The sequence below is a fragment of the Macaca fascicularis genome, chromosome 11 (genome assembly GCF_037993035.2).
Source record: "Macaca fascicularis isolate 582-1 chromosome 11, T2T-MFA8v1.1".
Classification (NCBI taxonomy): domain Eukaryota; kingdom Metazoa; phylum Chordata; class Mammalia; order Primates; family Cercopithecidae; genus Macaca; species Macaca fascicularis.
The window spans coordinates 62,290,240-62,314,834 of record NC_088385.1 but is presented as its reverse complement, the minus strand read 5'-3'; the positions used below and the strand labels follow the sequence as shown (position 1 = coordinate 62,314,834).

The following is a 24,595-nucleotide window of genomic DNA, read 5'->3' as shown; positions in this document are numbered from 1 at the left end:
ATCTTCTAAATAAGCAGTATGTTTTGCTTCTTAAATTTCAAATAATTTATGGAAAACAGAACTAATTCTTTCTAGCTGTTCCTTTTTGGATCCCCATTCACTCTCTTCTAATAACAATTAAAATGTCATTTTGTTTTTTGTAAATTTATTACATAAATTTACCATTTATATATCTTTCCTTCATTCTAGACTATAATTAAGACATATACTTTTCCTATTTTTATCTTCAAGGGCCAATTTAGCACTGGAAATACAGACATTCAATGCATATTTGTTAAGTGAAAATATATTTTTTATTGAAGTGTAATCTCCTTTTTTAAAGTTTCACAATCTTTTTGACCGAGTCCTTGAAAGCTTGTTTCACTTGCTGATTTCTTAAAGTATATATGAAGGGATTCAACAGGGGAGTAACTGAAGTAATGAGTACAGCTATTCCTTTGTTGAAAGCACATCCTTCTTTTGCAGAAGGATTAATGTACATAAACATGCAGCTTCCATAAGAGAGCGAAATGACAATCATGTGGGAGGAACAAGTGGAAAAGGCCTTTGTCCTTTGCTGGACAGAAGGGATCATCAGAATAGTCCTGATAATGTATATGTAAGAAAGTGTCACCAGTACCAGAGTAACCACAAGAGTCACAACAGCCAGGAGAATGACCATCAGTTCTAAGAGTCTTGTGTCTGAGCAGGCAAGCTCCATGAGAGGCCCATAGTCACAGTAATAGTGATTCAGAATGTTGGAGACACAGAAATATACCTGGCTCATGAGGATGATTGGTGGTAAGATTGCTAGGAATCCCCCCAGCCAGGAGTAGAACACTAGCTGTATGCAGACTCTGCTGCTCATAATAGTCATGTAATGGAAGGGTTTGCAGATGGCCACATAACGATCATAGGACATGGAGGCCAGGAGGTAAAACTCGGTAGCTCCAAGAAATATGGCAAAAAAATACTGAGTCAAGCAACCAGCAAAGCTGATAACTTTATTTCCTGTTGTTATGCTGGTCAGAAATCTGGGAATAAAAATGGACGTGAAGGAAATTTCTAAGAAGGAGAAATTCCTGAGAAAGAAATACATGGGGGTCTGGAGGTGGGGGTCTAGTAAGGTGAGGGTGATAATAGTCAGATTTCCTAGGACACTTAGCATGTAGGTGAGGGACAGAAAGATGAATATCATCACTTGGAGTTCAGGTTGATTTGTAAGGCCCAGCAGAATAAACTCACCAAACATCGTTCTGTTTTTCATTGTTGACCTTCGGAAAACCTAAAGGCAAAAGGTGAGAATGATGAAAATTGAAGAGTTTCTTAGAGTAGGAGAGATAAAATTTATTTTAACGAACAGAATCGGGTCATACATTGCTCACCATCCAGATGGCCCAAACCAGTGTCCCATTGGGCTACACTTGGCTTCATGTAAGCCCCATATCTTTTGTGTAAGTGGCCTTTTTCATTTCTCAAGTTGACCTGTTCATGGGCACTTAAGGAAATTTATTATAGAATAACTACTCATGATTTTTTTTTCAGAAAAATAGAAGTTTTTGAACCTGTTGTTTCCTTTCAAATGTTTATAAAATCTTCACATGTAAAGTACTTTCTCTTGACTGTATTATAAGCTCTCCTACTTCTGTGCTTTTGGCACACATCTCTCTACCTCATTCTGTTTTCTGTGCTTTTCTGTTTCTTTCTTTCCTTTCTCTGCACTATTTGATGCTTCAATGGATATCTGCTATAGATCCTTATCTCCATTACTGTCCAAAACTCTGACATCCTTGTTTCAGAAACAAGTAGGAATTTCCCTACACAGGCAATGCTGAAGATCATCTCATTTCATATTGTGAGCCTTTTCCTCTACATGAACAAGGCTCAAGCATCAATAAGTCATGTTATTTAATATTTTATTATATGTTTCTCTGCCACATTCAGAGTCTTCCAGGCACTGATTTGAGATATGTCTCTGAGAAATTTTGAGAGCTCTGTAAGCAGCATCACAGAATGGATTTTGCTCAGTCTTAGAGTCCTCAAAGGCAACTAAGGATGACAGTTTATCATGACCCAGACTCTCCTGTTTTCTATTCTTGTCTTACAGAAACCAGAAAAAGTTTTTGACAGTACAAGTTCTTTGTGGATAAAGTGGTAATTCTCAGGGAAGGAAAATTTGGTGGTAGTATCGTGAATGCATCTTTAGATTTTTCTGATTAAGAGGCAAATATAATATAAAGGGGTCCTTCTAATTTACATGCATATGGATTAGAAAAATTATATTACAATCATTCTTGTCAACCTTCCCATCTTTCCATACAGTTTTTGGAGGTCCTAGATGATGTTAAACATTGGCCTGGATCTCCCACAGCCCTCTTTTCCTTGTTTATACTAATCTGTGGTCTTTGGCAAGTACTGCATTTTCTTCCAGATTTTCACAGTTGATCATTTCATTATCCACATTTATAGAATGATAAAATCAGTGACTTTAAAAACATATGATGCTCATACCTTTGACAATCTGAATGACTATAGTATACTGTTTACCTTGTTGTTCCTAAGAGGTAAATCAAAGATGAGATGTGCCACGTGGATCTTTGAGTGGTATAAACTTTAACATGTTTTCCATTGGCTTCCATCCACATTTTACCTTTCTCTTAAGAAAAGTATCTAAGTTTGTGTAACTTAACCAAGAAAAAGAGGATATTATTTTCCATTCTAGGAATCCAATCCAGAATCAAATCACAGTTCCTGAGAGACATAGACCTTCACATGTGTAATAAAAAAGTAAAACAGAGTCCATAGCAGTTATTGAATTAGAAGAAAATACTTTGAGAGGCAGCAAATTTCTTTTTTTTTTTTTTTTTTTTTTTTGCAGCTCCAAATCAACAGGTCTTTTATTGCATCATTTAAATATCACAAGTAGGTCTTAGGAGTCATCTGGCATCTTCTTTCTGTAGCTGGATAACTCTTAGATCTTATTCATCAGCCTGCTGAACAGTTCCTTTTTCAGAGACATAGATACCATCCAAAAATTTCCTGATATCCTTGTTTTTAACTGTTGTGGCTTGCTGAATCAAAGCCGCTGAATTTGAAACAAGTTCAATGTCATTTCCTTCAAGGATTAATTAATCTTTCTGGGCTTGAGATACTGAACAAGCAACACCTGGTCTCATCCGAACCCTGCGGATGTATTTTTCACCCAAGAAATTTTGGATTTCAACAAGAGACCCATTCTCCTGGATAACAACGTTGATGGGGAAGTGAGCATACACAGACCTCATCTTGTAACGGAAGCCCAGTGTAACACCCTTGATCATGTTCTGTACATGACTACAAATAGTCCGAACGGTAGCCAGTTCCTTTCTGTTACCCCACCATTTGTCAACCCGAAGCCTCTTTTTTTTCTTTCCAAGAAGACTGAGTTCTACATTGATGTGATTGAAGTCCCTCCGCAGAGTTCCTCTGGGGCCCTTCACGATAACTGTGCGTCCCTTCAGGGTAATGTCGACATTTTCTGGAATGTCGACAGTCTGATTGCTGAGAATGGTCTTCATTCTTGCAGTAGACGCAGCAAAGAAAGAACGTCTCGCAAATTTCTTAAAATTTATGTTCTAAGAAAGATTATGAAGTTCTTAGATGGCAGGGGATGGGCATCTTTGCAGTTTCTTTGTTAGCTACAGTAACACAGGTTTTATCTGCTCTTTTTAGAGCAGGCACATGGGATCAATTTCCTGAAGAAGCTAAAGAAGCCCTGTGGACCCAAGTTCAAAAGGGGCTAATGAACCTCAATTGTTGGCAATTTTGAGAACAAACTGTAAACATATGGCTGAGAAGAGAGGTTTCAGAGAGACCATTGAGAAAAAGGTTCCATGAGAGAATCTGCTACAGCCATGAAATTTGTGGGGAAATGTAGAGCAGTGGACGAACACTCCCTTGGGATGGGTGTGGCTGGCCTTGTCATTGTTTCTATTATCTCTCCTTTAATAAACCGATTTGGCCAGTGCTTAAACATGATATAAATGAATGACACTTCACAGTAAATCACCATAACCTAAATGCTGTGGTATCCTCCATGAATCTCCCATGTCTAAATTACCAAATTACTGACTCCATCAAACCAACAGCTAGAAAATAGTTTGCTGTTTGCATATTTTGCTAATATGTTCAATTCAATGCATAGTTCAAACAGCCTCTCAGAAGCAATCAGTCTTCACTTTTGAAACAAATATACTTTCACTCATTTCCCCATGGGATATCTCAACAGGTCTGCCAGCACACAGTCTTTGCAGGCAAGATCTTAACCACATTCAACTTTTTCCAGGAACACACATGTTGCTAATTACAAACCCTCGAAAATGTGGAAGCAGCTTTAAGAGTCAATACTGGGCAGAAGCTGAAACAATTTGGAGGAGTAGGCTAGAAAAAGCCTATATTCTGGTGGGGGCCTAGAATACAACAAGACTAGGGAAAACATGGAACTTCTTAGAGATTGGTTAAGTGGTTATGACCACAATGCTGATAGAAATATGAAAAAAACTACCATCAGAGTGAACAGGCAACCTACAGAGTGGGAGAAAATTTTTTGCTATCTAACCATCTGACAAAGGGCTAATATCCACAATCTAAAAAGAACTTAAACAAATTTACAAGAAAAAAAGCAAACAACCCCATCAAAAGGTGGGCAAAGGATATGAAAAGACATTTCTCAAAAGAAGACATTTATGCAGCCAACAGGCACATGAAAAAGTGTTCATCATCACTGGTCATCAGAGAAATGCAAATCAAAACCACAATGAGACACTATCTCACGCTAGTTAGAATGGCGATCATTAAAAAGTCAGGAAGCAACAGATACTGGAGAGGATATGGAGAAATAGAATGCTTTTACACAGTTAGTGGGAGTGTAAGTTAGTTCAACCACTGTGGAAGACAGTGTGGCGATTCCTCAAGGATCTAGAACTAGAAATACCATTTGACCCAGTGATCCCATTACTGTGTATATACCTAAAGGATTATAAATCATTCTACAATAAAGACACATGCACACGTATGTTTATTGCAGCACTATTCACAATAGCAAAGACTTGGAACCAACCCAAATGTCCATCAATGATAGAATGGATTAAGAAATTGTGGTACATATACACCATGGAATACTATGCAGCCATAAAAAAGGATAAGTTCATGTCCTTTGCAGGGACGTGGATGAAGCTGGAAACCATCATTCTCAGCAAACTATTGCAAGAACAGAAAATCAAACACTGCATGTTCTCACTCTTAGGTGGGAACTGAACAATGAAAACCCTTGGACACAGGACAGGGAACATCACAGACTGGGGCCTGTCAGGGGGTGGAGGGCTGGGGGATGGATAGCATTAGGAGAAATACCTAATGTAAATGATGAGTTGATGGGTGCAGCAAACCAATATGGCACATGTATACCTATGTAACAAACATGCACACTGTGCACACGTACCCTAGAACTTAAAGTATAATAATAATAAAAAAAGAAATATGAACAGTAAAAGCCTTTCTGATAAAATTTCAGATGAAACTGAAGAGCAAGTTTTTAGAAACCAGTGGAAAGGCCATCCTTGTTATAAATTGACAAGAACTTGGCTGAGCTGTGTTAATACTTGAGAGCTTTTTCATCAAACCTGAGATTGATGAACTAGGGTATGTAGCAGAAGAAATGTCTAAGCAAAATAGAAGGAGCATATGGTACATCTAGTTCTAGATCCTTGAGGAATCGCCATACTGTTTTCCATAATGGTTGAACTAGTTTACAATCCCATCAACAGTGTAAAAGTGTTCCTATTTCTCCACATCCTCTCCAGCACCTGTTGTTTCCTGACTTTTTAATGATTGCCATTCTAACTGGTGTGAGATGGTATCTCATTGTGGTTTTGATTTGCACTTCTCTGATGGCCAGTGATGATGAGCATTTTTTCATGTGCCTGTTGGCTGTATGAATGTCTTCTTTTGCGAAATGTCTGTTCATATCCTTTGCCCACTTTTTGATGGGGTTGTTTGTTTTTTTCTTGTAAATTTGTTTGAGTTCTTTGTAGGTTCTGGATATTAGCCCTAAAGGATTATAAATCATGCTGCTATAAAGACACATGCACACGTATGTTTATTGCGGCACTATTCACAATAACAAAGACTTGCAATCAACCCAAATGTCCATCAGTGACAGACTGGATTAAGAAAATGTGGCACGTATACACCATGGAATACTATGCAGCCATAAAAAAGGATGAGTTTGTGTCCTTTGTAGGGACATGGATGCAGCTGGAAACCATCATTCTTAGCAAACTATCGCAAGAATGGAAAACCAAACACCGCATGTTCTCACTCATAGGTGGGAACTGAACAATGAGATCACTTGGACTCGGGAAGGGGAACATCACACACCGGGGCCTATCATGGGGAGGGGGGAGGGGGGAGGGATTGCATTGGGAGTTATACCTGATGTAAATGACGAGTTGATGGGTGCTGACGAGTTGATGGGTGCAGCACAGCAACATGGCACAAGTATACATATGTAACAAACCTGCACGTTATGCACATGTACCCTAGAACTTAAAGTATAATAATAAAAAAAAAAAATAGAAGGAGCTGCATGGTTGCTTTTGGCCACTTTCATTGAGATTTAGGAACAAAGAAACAATTAAAAACAATTTACAATTAAAGGAGAAGCAGAGTAGAAATATTTGAAAAACTTTCAGCCTGGCCATATAGAGTGAAAAATCATGTTCAGGAGAGGAAACCAAGAGTGCAGGGCTATTTGCTAAAAAGATTAGTAAAGGCAAAAAAGAGTCAGGTACTGTTTCTCAAAACAATGAAAAAATAGCCTAAAGACATTTCAGAGATCTTCAATGCTGCCTCTATCATCACAGGCCCAGAGGTCGAGGGCAGAATGCTTTCAGTGGATTGGCCTGGAGTGATCTTCATGGGTTCACTGCCCAGGGTTGCCTCAGGATTCTGCTCCCTACATTTTAGCACAGTGCTCCATGGCTGCCTCAGTCATGGCTCAAGTTGCCCCAGGTGAAGCTCATGTTGCAGCTCTGGAAGGCACAAGTTATAAACTTTGGTAGTGTCCATGTGGTGTTAATTCTGCAGGCTTTCAGAAAATGAGAGCTGTGGAGGCTTGGCAGCCTCCACCCAGATTTCAAAGAATGGCTTCAAAAGCCTGGGGCTCTCAGCAGAGATGTGTTACAGGGGTGGAGCCACCACAGAGAGCCTTAATTGTCAAGCAATACTGAGCAGAAATGTGGGGTGGGAGCTGCTACAGAGTCCCCACCATGGGGCTGGTGGGGCTGTGGGAGTGAGGCCACTGCAGAGAGTCCTCACTAGGGCCATGCTTAGTGGAGTCATGGGAGTAGAACTGCTGCTGAAACTCCAGAACTTTAGAGCTACCAATGTGCAATGCCATCCTGGGAGAGTTGAAAGGACTAAGCCTAGGAAAGTCATAGGGGCAGGCCTGCTTGAGGCTTTGGGGGACCAAATCATCAAGCCAAAGTGCAGAGAGTGCCAGACATGGAGTCAAAGGAGATTATTTTAGAGTCTTAGTATCTAATATCTACTTTCTTGGGTTTTAAACTTACTTCAGGCCTGTTATCTCTTTCTTCTTGCCTATTTTCTCCCTTTTGGAATGGGAGTGAGTCTTTCACAGGCTCACAGTAGAGACTTTGGGCTTTGGCCTTCTGAGTTGGTGTGGGAGCAAGTTAAGACTCTGGGGCTTTAGGGGTGGAATGAACGTATTTCTATGTGAGAAGAACACAAGCTTAAGGAGCTCAGGGGAATAATAGTATGGTCTGAATGTCTCCTCCAAAACTTGCATTGAAACTTAAATTCCAATGTAGCAATATTGAAAGGTAGGACCTTTAAGTGGTGATTGGATCATGAAGGCTCAGTCCTTATAAATAGACTAATCCATTCACAGATTAATGGATTAATGGGTTATCATGGGTGTGAAAATACTGGCTTTATAAGAAGAGGAAAAGAGATCTGAGCTAGCATGTCTGCATGCTCAGCTCCCTCACCACATGATGCCCTGTGCCACCTTGGGACACTGCAGGGCCCCCAAGAGTAGGAAGACCCTCACCAGATACATCTCCTCGATACACACTTGTCAGACTTCATAACTGTAAGAAATAAATTTCGTTTCTTGTTAGAGGTTCCAAGATGGCCAAATAGGAACAGTTCCAGTCTACAGCTCCCAGCATGAGTGATGCAGAAGACGGGAGATTTCTGCATTTCCAGCTGAGCATTGAAGAGAGTAGTGATTCTCCCAGCATGGAGTTTGAGATCTGAGAACGGACAGATTGCTTCCTCAAGTGGGTCCTTGACCCCCAAGTAGCCTAACTGGGAGGCACCTCCCAGTAGGGGCTGACTGACACCTCATACGCCTGGGTGCTCCTCTGAGACGAAGCTTCCAGAGGAATGATCAGGCAGCAACATTTTCCATTCTACAATATTTGCAGTTCTGCAGCCTCCACTGATGATACCCAGGCAAACAGGGTCTGGAGTGGACCTCCAGCAAACTCCAACAGACCTGCAGCTGAGGATCCTGACTATTAGAAGGAAAACTAACAAACATAAAGGACATCCACACCAAAACCCCATCTGTATGTCACCATCATCAAAGACCAAAGGTAGATAAAACCACAAAGATGGGGAGAAACCAGAGCAGAAAAGCTGAAAATTCTAAAAATTAGAGTGCCTCCTCTCCAAAGGAATGCACCTCCTCGCCAGCAATGGAACAAAGCTGGATGGAGAATGACTTTGACGAGTTGAGAGAAGAAGGCTTCAGATGATTGGTAATAACAGACTTCTCCGAGCTAAAGGAGGATGTAAGAACCCATCGCAAAGAAGCTAAAAACCTTGAAAAAAGATTAGACGAATGGCTAACTAGAATAAACAGCATAGAGAAGACCTTAAATGACCTGATGGAGCTGAAAACTATGGCACGAGAACTATGTGACACATGCACAAGCTTCAGTAGCCAATTCGATCAACTGGAAGAAAGGGTATGAGTGATTGAAGATCAAATGAATGAAATGAAGCAAGAAGAGAAGTTTAGAGAAAAAAAGAATGAAAAGAAATGAATAAAGCCTCCACGAAATATGGCACTATGTGAAAAGACCAAATCTATGTCTGATTGGTGTACCTGAAAGTGATGGGGAGAATGGAACCAAGTTGGAAAACACTCTGCAGGATATTATCCAGGAGAACTTCCCCAACCTAGAAAGGCAGGCCAACATTCAAATTGAGGAAATACAGAGAATGCCACAAAGATACTCCTCGAGAAGAGCAACTCCAAGACACATAATCGTCAGGTTCACCAAGGTGGAAATGAAGGAAAAAATGTTAAGGGCAGCCAGAGAGAAAGGTCAGGTTACCCACAAAGGGAAGCCCATCAGACTAACAGCGGATCTCTTGGCAGAAACTCTGCAAGCCAGAAGAGAGTGGGGACCAATATTCAACATTCTTAAAGAAAAGAATTTTAAACCCAGAATTTCATATCCAGCCAAACTAAGTTTCATAAGTGAAGGAGAAATAAAACCCTTTACAGACAACAAATGCTTAGACATTTTGTCACCACCAGGCCTGCCCTACAAGAGATCCTGAAGGAAGCACTAAACATGGAAAAGAGCAACAGGTACCAGCCACTGTAAAAACATGTCAAAATGTAAAGTCCATCGATGCTAGGAAGAAACTGCAACTAGCAAGCGAAATAACCAGCTAATATCATAATGACAGGATCAAGTTCACACATAACAATATTAACCTTAAAGGTAAACGGACTAAATGGTCCAATTGAAAGACACAGACTGGCAAATTGGATAAAGAGTGAAGACCCATCAGTTTGCTGTATTCAGGAGTCCCGTCTCACATGCAGAGACACACATAGTCTCAAAATAAAGGGTTGGAGGAAGATCTAGTAAGCAAATGGAAAAAAAAAAAAAGCAGAGTTTGCAGTCCTAGTCTCTGATAAAACAGACTTTAAACCATCAAAGATCAAAAGAGACAAAGAAGGCCATTACATAATAGTAAAGGGATCAATTCAACAGGAAGAGCTAACTATCCTAAATATATATGCACCCAATACAGGAGCACCCAGATTCATAAAGCAAGTCCTTAGAGACTTACAAAGAGACTTAGTCTCCCATACAATAATAATAGGAGACTTCAACACCCCACTGTCAACATTAGCCAGATCAACAAGACAGAAAGTTAACAAGGATATCCAGGAATTGAACTCAACTCTGCACCAAGCAGACCTAACAGACATCTACAGAACTCTCCACCCCAAATCAACAGAATATACATTCTTTTCAGCACCACATCACACTTATTCCAATATTGACCACATAGTTGGAAGTAAAGCACTCCTCAGCAAATGTACAAGAACAGAAATTATAACAAACTGTCTCTCAGACCACAGTGAAATCAAACTAGAAGTTACGACTAAGAAATTCAATCAAAACCACTCAACTACATGAAAACTGAACAACCTGCTCCTGAATGACTAGTGGGTACATAATGAAATGAAGGCAGAAATAAAGATGTTCTTGGAAACCAATGAGAACAAAGATACAACATACCAGAATCTCTGGGGCACATTTAAAGCAGTGGGTAGAGGGAAATTTATAGCACTAAATGCCCACAAGAGAAAGCAGGGAAGATCTAAAATTGACACCCTAACATCACAATTGAAAGAACTAGAGAAGCAAGAGCAAACACATTCAAAAGCTAGCAGAAGGCAAGAAATAACTAAGATCAGAGCAGAACTGAAGGAGATAGATACACAAAAAACCCTCCAAAATATCAATGAATCCAGGAGCTGGTTTTTTGAAAAGATCAACAAAATTGATAGACTGCTAGCAAGACTAATAAAGAAGAAAAAAGAGAAGAATCAAATAGATGCAATAAAAAATGATAAAGGGGATATCACCACCGACCCCAGAGAAATACAAACTACCATCAGAGAATACTATAAACACCTCTATGCAATTAAACTAGAAAACCTAGAAGAAATGGATAATTTCCTGGACACTTACACTCTCCCAAATCTAAACCAGGAAAAAGTTCAATCCCTGAATAGACCAATAGGAGGCTCTGAAATTGAGGCAATAATTAATAGTCTACCAACCAAAACAAGTCCAGGACCAGAAAGATTCACAGACGAATTCTACCAGAGGTACAAGGAGGACTTGGTACCATTCCTTCTGAAACTATTCCAATCAATAGAAAAAGAGGGAACCCTCTCTAACTCCTTTTATGAGGCCAACATCATCCTGATACCAAAGCCTGACAGAGATACAACAAAAAAAGAGAATTTTAGACCAATATCTCTGATGAACATCGATGCAAAAATCCTCAATAAAATACTGGCAAACTGGATCCAGCAGCACATCAAAAAGCTTATCCACCATGATCAAGTGGGCTTCATCCCTGGGATGCAAGGCTGGTTCAACAAACGCAAGGCAATAAACGTAATCCAGCATATAAACAGAACCAAAGACAAAAACCACATGATTATCTCAACAGATGCAGAAAAGGCCTTCGACAAAATTCAACAGCGCTTCATGCTAAAAACTCTTAATAAATTCGGTATTGATGGAACATATCTCAAAATAATAAGAGCTATTTATGACAAACCCACAGCCAATATCATACTGAATGGGCAAAAACTGGAAGCATTCCCTTTGAAATCTGGCACAAGACAGGGATGCCCTCTCTCACCACTCCTATTCAACATAGTGTTGGAAGTTCTGGCTAGGGCAATCAGGCAAGAGAAAGAAGTCAAGGGTATTCAGTTAGGAAAAGAAGAAGTCAAATTGTCCCTGTTTGCAGATGACATGATTGTATATTTAGAAAACCCCATTGTCTCAGCCCAAAATCTCCTTAAGCTGATAAGCAACTTCAGCAAAGTCTCAGGATACAAAATCAATGTCCAAAAATCACAAGCATTCTTATACACCAGTAACAGACAAACAGAGAGCCAAATCATGAATGAAATTCCATTCACAATTGCTTCAAAGAGAATAAAATACCTAGTAATCCAACTTACAAGGGATGTAAAGGACATCTTCAAGGAGAACTACAAACTACTGCTCAGTGAAATAAAAGAGGACACAAACAAATGGAAGAACATACCATGCTCATGGAAAGGAAGAATCAATATCATGAAAATGGCCCTACTGCCCAGGGTAATTTATAGATTCAATGCCATCCCCATTAAGCTACCAATGACTTTCTTCACAGAATTGGAACAAACTGCTTTAAGTTCATATGGAACCAAAAAAGACCCCGCATTGCCAAGACAATCCTAAGCAAAAAGAACAAAGCTGGAGGCATCATGCTACCTGACTTTAAACTACTACAAGGCTACAGTAACCAAAACAGCATGGTACTGGTACCAAAATAGAGATATACACCAATGGAACAGAACAGAGCCCTCAGAAATAATACCACACATCTACAGCCATCTGATCTTTGACAAACCTGAGAAAGACAAGAAATGGGGAAAGGATTTCCTATTTAATAAATGGTGCTGGAAAAATTGGCTAGCCAGAAGTAGAATGCTGAAACTGGATCCTTTCCTTACTCCTTATACAAAAATTAATTCAAGATGGATTAGAGACTTTAAGGTAGACCTAAAACCATAAAAACTCTAGAATAAAACCTAGGTAATACCATTCAGGACATAGGCATGGGCAAGGACTTCATGTCTAAAACACCAAAAGTGATGGCAACAAAAGCCAAAATTGACAAATGGGATCTAATTAAACTAAAGAGTTTCTGGACAGCAAAAGAAACTACCATCAGAGTGAACAGGCAACCTACAGAATGGGGGAAAGTTTTTGTAATCTACTCATCTGAGAAAGGGCTAATATCCAGAACCTATAAAGAACCCAATCAAATTTACAAGAAAAAAACAAACAACCCCATCAAAAAGTGGGCAAAGGATATGAACAGACACTTCTCAAAAGAAGACATGCATACAGCAAACAGAACATGAAAAAATGCTCATCATCACTGGCCATCAGAGAAATGCAAATCCAAACCACAATGAGATACCATCTCACACCAGTTAGAATGGCAATCATTAAAAAATCAGGAAACAATAGGTGCTGGAGAGGATGTGGGGAAATAGGAACACTTTTACACTATTAGTGGGACTGTAAACTATTTCAACCATTGTGTAAAACAGTGTGGTGATTCCTCAAGGATCTAGAACTAGAAATACCATTCGACCCAGCCATCCCATTACTGGGTATATACCCAAAGGATTATAAGTCATGCTGCTATAAAGACACATGCACATGTATGTTTATTGTGGCACTATTGACAATAGCAAAGACTTGGAATCCACCCAAATGTCCATCAGTGACAGACTGGATTTAGAAAATGTGGCACGTATACACCATGGAATACTATGCAGCCATAAAAAAAGGATGAGTTCGTGTCCTTTGTAGGGACATGGATGCAGTTGGAAACCATCATTCTCAGCAGACTATCACAAGAACAGAAAACCAAATACCGCATATTCTCACTCATAGGTGGGAACTGAACAATGAGATCACTTGGACACTGGAAGGGGAGCATCACACACCAGGTCCTATTGTGGGGAGGGGGTGGGGGGGATAGCATTAGGAGATAAACCTAATGTAAATGATGAGTTAATGGGTGCAGCACACCAACATGGCACAAGTATGCATATGTAACAAACCTGCATGTTGTGCACATGTACCATAGAACTGAAAGTATAATAAAAAAAGAAAAAGAAAAATAGAAAAAAATATTTTGTAGAATAAACTTTCAGACTTTTATAAATTTTTAATATATATTGTTCTTTTATATATTTATAATTTTAATTTTTGCTTTTTAAATTTATATTTTTATATTTATGTTTATCATTTATATAAAGAAATGTGTGTATATTTATACACAAATGTAGTATATATACATATATGTAGTATATATATGTAGTATATATGTAGTATATGTACATATATACATATATATACATACACACACATTTCTTTTTATATATATCTACTTGAGACCTAGTGTCACTCTTGCCCAGGCTGAAGTGCAGTGGCGTGGTTTTGGCTCACTGCAACCTCTGCTTTGTGGGTTCAAGGGATTCTCGTACCTCAGCCTCCCGAGTAGCCCAAGTAACTGGGATTACAGACGTGCACCACCACGCCCAGCTAATTTTTGTCTCTTCTAGAGATGGGTTTTCCTTGTCTTGGCCAGGCTGGTCTCAAACTCCTGGCCTCAAGTGATCCACCCATCTTAGCCTCCCAAAGTGCTGGGATTACAGGCATGAGCCACCGTGCCTGGCTCCTTATATTTTATTTTATAGGTCACATTTTTAGTACTTTTTCTATGCTTTGATTGTATGTCCAGATCTGATTTTCTTTGTATTTGTCATGCTGGGAGTTTGCCAAGCTTCTTTAAAAACATTTTTTTTTTTTTAGTTCAATAACTTTAGTGGTACAAGTGGCTTTTAGTTACGTGGATGAATTGTATACTGGTGAAGTCATGGCTTTTAGTATACCTATCACAAAAATAATGTCCATTGTACCCAATAGGTAAGTTCTCAATCCTTATCCCCTTTCCACCTGTGTTAGTTAGGGTTTTCTGGAGGGACAGGATCAATAGGATAGATGTATTTATGAAAAGGAGTTTATTAAGGAGAATTGACTCACATGATCACCAGGTGAAATCCTACAATAGGCCATCTGCAAGCTGAGAAGCAAGGAAGCCAGTCTGAGTCCCAAAACCTCAAAAGTAGGGAAGTCGACAGTGCAGCCTTCAGTCTGTGGCCAAAGGTCCAAGAGACCCAGGCAAACCACTGATGTAGATCCAAGAGTCCAAAAGCTGAAGAACTTAAAGTCCGATGATTTAGGGCAGGAGGCATCCAGCATGGAGGAAGATGGAAGCCATAAGACTTAACCAGTCTAGTCCTTCCACGTTTCTCTGCCTGCTTTTATCCTAGAGGTGCTGGCAGCTGATTAGATGGTGCCCACCCAGGATGATGGTGGGCCTGCCTCTCCTAGACCATGGACTGAAATGTTAATCTCCTTTGGCAACACCCTCACAGACACACCCAGGAACAATACTTTGCATCCTTCAATCCAATCAAGTTGACACTCAATATTAACCATCACAAGTTCACCCGTGTCACCTTGAACCCACACACATCTCCTGAAATCATACATAATCTTCAAATAAAGACAGTAATAAGGTCATAATTATACCTAACATAATACAGCTATCCTTCATACAACTGGAAACGCACCAATCCCCAACCCAAATACTATTACATAAAGTTGACAACACTTAAATGCTGATATGATGTTAACAAATTTTATGTCACAAGATAAACGAAAAAGAAGGAAACCAAAATGAAGATATTTTCTTAGTAAAAATGTATACATGTACAAATATGTTCTTATCAAACTAAGGAGGAAATGCTCATGACAATTACAGTCCTCATTTCTGCAACTGGTCACATGGTCATAGCTGGTATTGATGACTACCTTCTTCTACTACCCATTCTGTATTCCCTTTGCCTTCAACAAGCACCTCAGCATGTCATGGTTTTTTACCTGGTGGAGTGACCCAAACCTTCATTCCTGAAGGGTCTGGGCCTTTTATAGTCTCGCCTGAATAGGGCTGTTGTTTCCATTTACCTTAATCACAGGGCATGGTAATATTAAGAGATGTCCTAAGGGATCTCCTGTATTCCATGCCTACCCTTCCTTACCTCCATTGTGGAGAAGTAGCCTGATTTCATCTTGATAGACTGGGTCAGTTACCCCAGCCAACACCATAACTCCCATTGTAGTCTGTTGACTTAGAGATAGGAGGAGCCCATAGTATCCGGGTGACAATCTTGACTTCCAGTTTAATGGAATCATTGTTGTGTTTCCTGGTGATAGCATTCCTCCCTCTGGAACTAAGACCTCTAAGCCAGCACAATATAATGTTGCAGGAACAGGAAGAAAAAATTTTGGTGAGTGGTGAGTGGTGCCACTTCTGCTTCCACCTGGGCCTGTGAATCCTGACTATGGGAGAGACAGTACCATATATTGGGCACTGATTCAGAGAATACACAGCTTTCTGGAGAATTTTGCCCAGCCTTCCAAGGTATTGTCACCTAGTTAACATTGTAATTGTGACTTCAAAAGGCCATAGACAGTGGTTCTATCAATTCAACTGCTTCAGGATAATGTGGAACATGGTAAAACTAGTGAATTCCATGAGCATGGGCCCACTGCCACACTTCTTTAGTCATAAAGTGAGTGCCTTAGTAGGAGGCAATGCTGTGTGGAATACCATGACAGTAGATAAGGCATTCCATGAGTCCACGGATGGTAGTCTTGGCAGAAGCATTGAGCACAGGATAGGCAAACCCATATCCAGAGTAAGTGTTCATTCCAGTGAAGACAAACTGCTACCCTTTCCATGATGGAAAAGTCCAATATAATCAATTTGCCACCAAGTAGCTGGCTGATCACCCTGAGGAATGGTGCCATATTGAAGGTTCCGTGTTGATCTGTGCTGCTGGCAAATTGGGCACAGCTGCAGCACTATAGCTCCCTTCTAGGATACACCCGAAGGACAGTGACAAAGGGAAATGGTCAGATATACGATTATATACTGCCTGGAAAAGCTGAAGACACTTAACGTCAGCCCTTGAAAGCAGCCAGGAGGGGGACTATACCCTGCAAAGTCTCAGGGTCAGAGCTGCCCAAGCCCATGGGAACCCACCTCTTGCATCAACGTGACCTGGATGTAAGACACTGAGGTAATGTTGGGAAGGCATGATTGGTTTTGAAATGTGAGGACATGAGATTTGCTAGTATCAGGGGTGGAATGATATGGTTTGGCTGTGTCCCCACCTAAATCTCATATTGAATTGTAACTCCCACAATTCCCACATGTTGTGGGAGTAATGCGGTGGGAGCTGTGATTAAATTATGGGGGCGGGTCTTTCCTGCACTGTTCTCACAATAGTGAATGAGCTTCATGATCTGATGGTTTTCAAAACAAGTGTTTGCCTGCACAAGCTCTCTCTTTCTTTGCCTGTTGCCATTCATGTAAGACATGACTTGCTCCTCTTTGTCTTCCACCTTGATTGTGAGGCTTCTCCAGCCATGTGGAACTCTTAAGTCCAATTAAACTTCTTTCTTTTTTAAATTGCACAGTCTCGGGTGTGTCTTTATCAGCAGTGTGAAAATGGATGAATACATGCCACTTGGCTCCTGCCACATCGATTCCCATTGTGTTTAAATTTTGTAGTTGAGTGATTGTGACTCCCACTGTAAGATCTGGCCTACAGAGAAGAGCAATCACAGAACTCTTCAAGGATGCAGGTGCTGCCCTCACAAATCTATTTTGCAAAGTATTGGTCAAGGGTGTGTCTTCTGGACCAGCTGGGATGAGTGTGTCTAAGGTGACTAATCCACTCTAGCATCCCAATCTCCCTAAGCCTTTGATTCCCTTCCTCTACATTCAACAAAGGGAGATCAGGCATTTCCAGCTTGCTCATAGTGGGCCATCTTTTAGTTCATATTTCAGCTAACCAAGCAAATATACCATTAGAACATTTTTTTTTTTTAAACTCCCCAAGCTGCAACATTAAATGCGGAATGCCTACTTAGTGGGCCCAAACCAATACATTCAGCTTGATCCAACTTTATGTTCCTTCCACCATTATCCCACACCCTTAATATCCATTCCCATCCCTGTTCTCCAGATTTCTGCTTATATAAATTAGAAAACGTTAGCAGTTCTTTTGAAGTGTAGTGCACCTTATCATGGGTTACACCAGAACTTCACCTCTAGGGGTCTGCTGAACTTTAATTATAGGTCTAGAAGCAGTCAGGGGTGTTGGGGGTGGGTACTGAGGAAAATCAGCAATATCTTGCCTGGCAACTGCCTCAGGGGAGGCCATTACTATTGCCTCAGGCAGTGCAGGGTTAATCTTCTCAGACAAAGGTGGAAAGGCTGATGGCAGCATGGGGGGCGGGGGTGGGGAGGGGATATTGCCACCACTGGGGGTGGGGAGGCTGTTTCCTCTGGCAAAAAAGGCTCATCAGAATTCAGGAGCTTCGGGCCCTCAGCCTCACCAGGGTCCTCCCATACGTCCCCATTCCAAGTTGCAGGGTCCCATTTTTTTTTCCCAACCAATGCCCTCATTTTAACAGTAGACACCTGGTGAGGCTGTGCGTGCACCTTTTGTTGCAGATCAGCCACTGGCATGATAAAAGCTTGTGTCTGATTTTCCATAATTTCAACTCTTTCTCTATCAGAGATAAGACCCTAATTCAGGGCAATCTTAGAATTTGAGGCTCAATATGTGCACCTGTAGACAGGAGATAGAATCTGAGTTCATTGTTTTCTTTCATCACTTTGTCCATTGAACTTAGGAACAACCAACCAACTTCATTATATTCCTTGGTTCTCCACATATGGTCAAAGGCATTATGTGTAGAGTCGCTAAACTCCTTGTCTCTCACGAGTGGTGAGTCAGGAGTATTAAATGTGTTTATTTTGCATAACTCTCTCAACAGTTCACACACCAAGGACTATCAGTATTTTTCATACTGTTAGAAATAGAATCCTTAGCATTTTTGGGTCTAATCATATTAAGCGGCCAACTCCAGAAACTCCAAAACCAATGAAAGAACTCCATCCTTAATATTCTGTTCCTCTAGAATCACTCCTGGTACCAAAATCTATATTAGAGTTCTCTAGAGGGACAGGACTAATAGGATAGATGTATATATGAAAGGGAGTTTATTAAGGAGTATTGACTCACATGATCACAACGTCAAGTCCCACAATAGGCTGTCTGCAAGCTGAGAAGCAAGGAAGCCAGTCCGAGTCCCAAAACCTCAAAAGTAGGGAAGCTGACAGTGTGGCCTTTAGTCTGTGGCCAAAGGCCCAAGAGACCCTGGCAAACCACTGGTGTAGGTCCAAGAGTCCAAAAGCTGAAGAGCTTGGAGTCTGATGCTCAAAGGCAGGAAGCATCCAGCACTGGAGAAAGATGGAAGCCAGAAGTCTTTTACCAGTTTAGTCCTTTCAAATTACTGTGCCTACTTTTAAGAGGTGCTGGCAGCTGATTAGATGGTACCCACCCAGATAGATGGTGTGTCTGCCTCTCCTAGATCACTGACTGAAATGTTAATCTCCTTTGGCATCACCCTCACAGACACACACAGGAACAATACTTTGTGTCTTTCAATCCAATCAAGTTGACATTCAATATTAACCATCACACTACTCCCCCACTTCTGTGTCTCCAGTGTCCATTATACCACTCTGTATGCCTTTGCACATTTATAACTTATCTCCTACTTATAAATTAGAGCATGTTGTATTTGGTTTTTCATTCTTGGATTACTTCATTTAGAATAATGACTTTAGTTCCACCCAAGTTTCTGCAAAAGACATTATTTCATTCTTTTTTATGGCTGAGTAGTATTCCATGGTGTACATATATCATATTTTCTTTATTGACTCATTGGTTGATGGAGACTTAGGTTGGTTCCATATGTTTCCAATTGTGAATTGTGCTGCAATGAACATGTGTGTGCAGATGTCTTTGTTAATATAGTGACTTCTTTTCCTTTGGGTAGATACCCACTAGTGGAATTGCTGCATTGAGTGGTATATCTACTTTTAGTTCTGTGAGAAATCTCCATGCTGTTTTCCATAGAGGTTGTATTTATTTGCATTCTCACCAGCAGTGTGTAGATGTTCCCTTTTCACCACATCCATGCCAACATCTATTGTTTTTTGACCTTTTAATAATGGCCGTTCTGGGGGTGGAGAGTCGGTAAGGTGGTATCTTATTGTGGTTTTAACTTGCATTTTCTTGATGATTAGTGATGTTGAGCATTTTTTCATATAAGTTTTGGCCATTTGTATATCTTTTTTTTTTGAGAAATATCTGTTCATATCATTTGCCCACTTTTTAATGGAATTATTATATTTATTTATTTATTTATTTATTTATTTGCAGAGCTAGCTGAGGTTTTATTTTGTTAAAAAAAAAAAAAAAGAATTGTTTTGTAGCTGGAGGTATGGGCAAAGGGGGTCCCCCAGGCAGTAAACTTGCCCTCGTGGGTGAGCTGAGGGCTAGGGCTGAGGCTCAGGGTGGGTCTCCCTATCCCTGTGCTCCTCTGCACAGCAGCCTCCCCTCACAGACTCTGGTGCACCTGCAGGAGGGGCAGGCTGGGAGGGGCTACCATGGCTATTCACTTGGGCAGCAGGTCAGAGGACTTGGACACCAGCTTTCCATCGCAGGTCTCGATCTTCTTCACAACAACGGCCCTGGGGAGCTGGTGCAGCTGAACGAGCTGAAGCCCAGGCCATAGCTGAGGCCGGGGCTTGTGAGGCCCCCATAAGCCGAGCTCAGACCATCTGCATAGCCACTAGTACTAATGGTCTTTGTATAGACACTCCTCTTCTGCATTCCAGACTCCAGCCGGCTCTCTTCGCCTGCCAGCAGCTTCCTGTAGGTGGCGATCTTGATGTCCAGGGCCAGCTTGACTTTCATCAGCTCCTGGTACTCACAGAGCTACTGTGGCATGTCCTGCTTAGCTCACTGCAGGGCGGCCTCCTGCTCGGACAGCTTGGTGTTGGCATCCCTGAGGGCCAGCTCCCTGCGCTGCTCAGCATCTGTGATGGTGGCCTCCAGGGAAGCCCTCTGGCCTTTCATTAGGTGCATACTTCGCGAATATTTTCTCCCATTCTGCAGGTTGTCTGTTTACTCTGCTGATTATACACCAACCTTCTTAAATCTATACATTTACTTATTTCCCAAGATACGGAAAGTTTCTAGCCATAGTTTACTTAAACAATTTTTTTTGCCCCATTTTCTCTTTTATCTCCTTCTGGGATTCAAATTACACTTAGGCTAGACTTTGACATTGCATCTAAATCCAAGAATATCTGTAATTTAAAAAAAAATCAATTTCCCTCTAAGGATTAGATAATTTTTATTCTTCTAATTTCAAGATCATTGCCTTTTTCTTCTGTAATCTCTTTTCTGTTAATAAGCCGAAAGAGTTAATTTTATAGATATATATTGTATCTTTCATTTCTAATACTTTCATTAAAATTTTTATCTTCTGAGATTTCTTAATATTTTATTTATTTTGAGTATCTTATTGTATCTCACAAAGTGTAATTGTATAAACTGATTTAAACTTCTCCTACTATACCAATATCTTGGTCATCTTTGACTTGGTACCTACCAATTGTCCTTTCAGTAAGTGCTTGCCTTTTGGATGGTCTACATTTCACTAGTTCTTTGCATATCCAGTAATTTTGGATTAGATCTTGTACATTGTGAATATTACATTGCTTAAACTCTGGGTTATGTTATATTCTTCTGGGAGATGTAAACCATTTTTTTTTTAGCCAGTAATCAACCCTGTTAGTCTCAGACTACAAACTCAGTGTTGCTTTCTGCAGTGTTGGCTCAAGTATCAGCTGAATATTTTAAGCCTTTGCTAAGGCTATTTTTGTTATGAACCATGGCTATGTGTTTCAGAGTTAAGCCTGGAATTTGTTCACACCTGTATACATTAAGGGATCCTTCAGAAAGGCTGTACCATGTATATTTTACACATGGATGTATAAAATGCTTCTGCATATGTGCTTGATTTAAAGTAAGAAAAAAAAGTAAAGTCATCTATGTATTCAGAAATGTGATTTGGAGTTCAGGAATAAGAATAACCAAAAGTTAGCTTCAGAGCAGTGATACTAAGAGGCATGATGATAAGAGAGTTTATCTGAGGAAAGAATATTAAAAAATAATTTGATGGTGCCTGAGGAAAACTATAGAAACAACCTCATTTAAGGTATACATGAATGAAGATGGTTAGGAAGAAACCTAAATAGAAGAAGAGAAATCAAGAACATGTGGTATTATGAGAACCACAGAAGGTGCACACTTCATGAATGCATGTTAACAACGTCAATTCCCACCTGAATATGAGTTATAGCTGAGACCTTCGATGAATTAACTGCAATAGCTTGGGGGACAATCCATTATTAATCTTTATGATTCTTTTTTTTTTTAAACTGTATGTTGTAAAATGTGTTTTCCATGCACTATAAGGTTTGTGGATGATTAAATAATAGAGTAAATCATACCATGAACCCACAAAAAGTGAGGAATTAGTTAATTTGATCTCCATAGTGTGTTTCTATATATTTTATAGCTGTAACCTATAATCTACTCTTGTTCTAAGCTTTCAGAAGTGTGTCTGAGTATACCCTCCTAGGTAATGACACTCATATCAACGTTATAAAAATCAGTCTGGCTGAGCGCATAATTGAGGGTTAAGAATGAGTTAGTAGCAAGCCTACTGTTTATTTTATACCTTTCCTAGGGATGTCTGAGAAAGAAAGGAAAACATGACCCCATGAAATTCCTTTTACTAGGTATTTAATTAATAACAGACCTCCTGAGGAACATACTTAGCCAAGAGATCTTTTCAATGAGGTGTTTCTAACAGGATTATACAGTTTTTCAATGTTGGTTATTGTTAATAAACCTGGAATTTTGGACTTAAGGGTCATGGGGCTTACTGGGAAATGATTTGTAAGTGATGTAACTAATAGTGCATAAATATGAGATGCTTTATTGGCTCCTTTTTTTCAAACAATGCTCCAAATGCATCACTGAAATCTTTAATGTCAGATCCAAATCATATCAAATTCTTCATAGGAATATATGGACATTTTATGAAAGCTGCACCTGTGAATCCCGAGCCTTTTCAAAGGAAAATGCTTGACCTATAGCTTGCTATCACCAGTGTCTTTGGAAACAATGAACAAAGGTTACAATTCATGTTGAATCTGATTTAACAATGCAACATTTCTGGTATGTAAGATTTCTTTTATGATCAGAATGGTGATTTAGATCCATGAATCATAACAGCTAATGAGGTTTTGGCAAGGGTTGAAGAGCAGAGAGACAGAAGGAGGATGGAAAAACGTAATGAATATTTAATGCCATGATGGCTAACAAATCATCGTTGGTATGAAGTGATGAAAATCTTTAGGAGACTGAGGTTGCAAGTTTTACCAATGGAAATTGGATTAAATAGAGGCCCAGAGGAAATAGGTAAGTAGAAAAACAGATAATACAATGCATAATGCAAATTAGAGGAATATTCTATTCTTTTATCTGAAGGAAGAAACTTGAGTTATAGGAGAAAACGAAAGGCTTTCTTGTTGGAAAGCCTTCACATGCTCGTCTGGCCACCTGGGAAGAAATTCTATCACTCTCAACTCAGATGAACTCAGCTGAGACCACTGATTAACCTGAATGACTGGACAAATAGAGGCAAAGATAATGCTGTCAAAGAACTAGAATATTTTATGAGGAAACAGCAGCAAGAACCTACTGAATCCTTAACTGGTGTTATTATTGTTTATTCTTAAAATGAATAGTAAGGGAGCACTTCATTAATAGTAGGTACTGCTGAATAGAAGGAATAATTTAGACTGATGACCTAAGTGACTTTAAACTCTTGTGAGGGGATATGGCCAGAGTGATAACAGTGACCAGTGACCTTATTCCAGTGGGTAAAGGTAGAGGTTATGCAGACTCACCCTGAGAGAGATATGTTTCCATCCCCTTCTTGACCCATAATTGAAATATTCCTTCTTATATGGAGATATCTCACTAATCAGGCAACTCTAGAAAGAACTTATGATGGCAAGAAAGGCAGACTTAAGTTAATATTGTTAATGCACACCATTAAGGATACTGTAATGGATGAGGCCAACTCTGGACACCCTTCATCACTTTATTCTCAGAAGGTCAAAAAGATATTTAGGAGGCTGTATGTGAATGGTTAATTTAGTTATCATGCATGGGGTTACATGATGAAAAAATTATGTTATGTAAAAGAGAGGTCAGTCAAGGGAAGAAATGAAAAGATGCGGCTGTAAGTTATAATTAAATAACTGAGTTGTTCGGACAATTTTTGGGGGAACAATATTGTAAAAAGAACAATTGATAGGATGCCACCAAAGTGTTAATAGTAAAAAATCAATTTTAGTGTCTTAGAAAGCCCCTTTAGCCTACAGGCTCATTCAAATTTGTTCAATTTATCCCAGCCTGTTAGAATCCATATCTACCAGAGGATGGTGATCTAGCGTGACACATTTTTGAACAGGATGTTAAATTTACTCCCTCAGTTAAACTATGGAATCTGACAGAGATGGACTGAGGGACCAACATCTATATGCCCAAACCTTTGTAGGGTATCTTGTAACTATTCAGAAAAAGTTATGTGTTTTACTGCTACTAATGCATAAAAAGGGAAAAGTAAAGAAATTATGTAAACATATATCCCATAATGCCTTTAATGCAATGGGCTTATAAAAAATTGGAAAGGGCAGTTATTCGAAAGCAGTGGTTGATAAATATTGAAAAGCTAGAATTTTATTTAAATAATTACTTCCCACAGTGCTTACAAGTGGAAGTAAGACAGACACCTTACTGGAAAGGTTTATAGAACAGGAGATGTGAACGAAGGTTGGGTGGTTTTATAACTTC

The 24,595-nt window shown here is 39.8% G+C and overlaps 1 protein-coding gene and 2 pseudogenes across 1 annotated transcript; all 3 read right to left on the bottom strand.

Annotated features, from left to right (window-relative positions):
* Positions 1 to 316: 316 nt before the first annotated feature.
* On the bottom strand, positions 317 to 1,246 carry LOC102126880 (olfactory receptor 6C4). Its single transcript, XM_005571116.4, has one exon. The coding sequence runs from the start codon at positions 1,244 to 1,246 to the stop codon at positions 317 to 319; it is 930 nt and encodes a 309-aa protein (XP_005571173.3).
* A 1,579-nt stretch (positions 1,247 to 2,825) lies between these two features.
* Positions 2,826 to 3,562, bottom strand: LOC135964435 (large ribosomal subunit protein uL6 pseudogene; annotated as a pseudogene).
* A 16,708-nt stretch (positions 3,563 to 20,270) lies between these two features.
* Positions 20,271 to 20,743, bottom strand: LOC141408100 (keratin, type II cytoskeletal 8 pseudogene; annotated as a pseudogene).
* Positions 20,744 to 24,595: the final 3,852 nt, after the last annotated feature.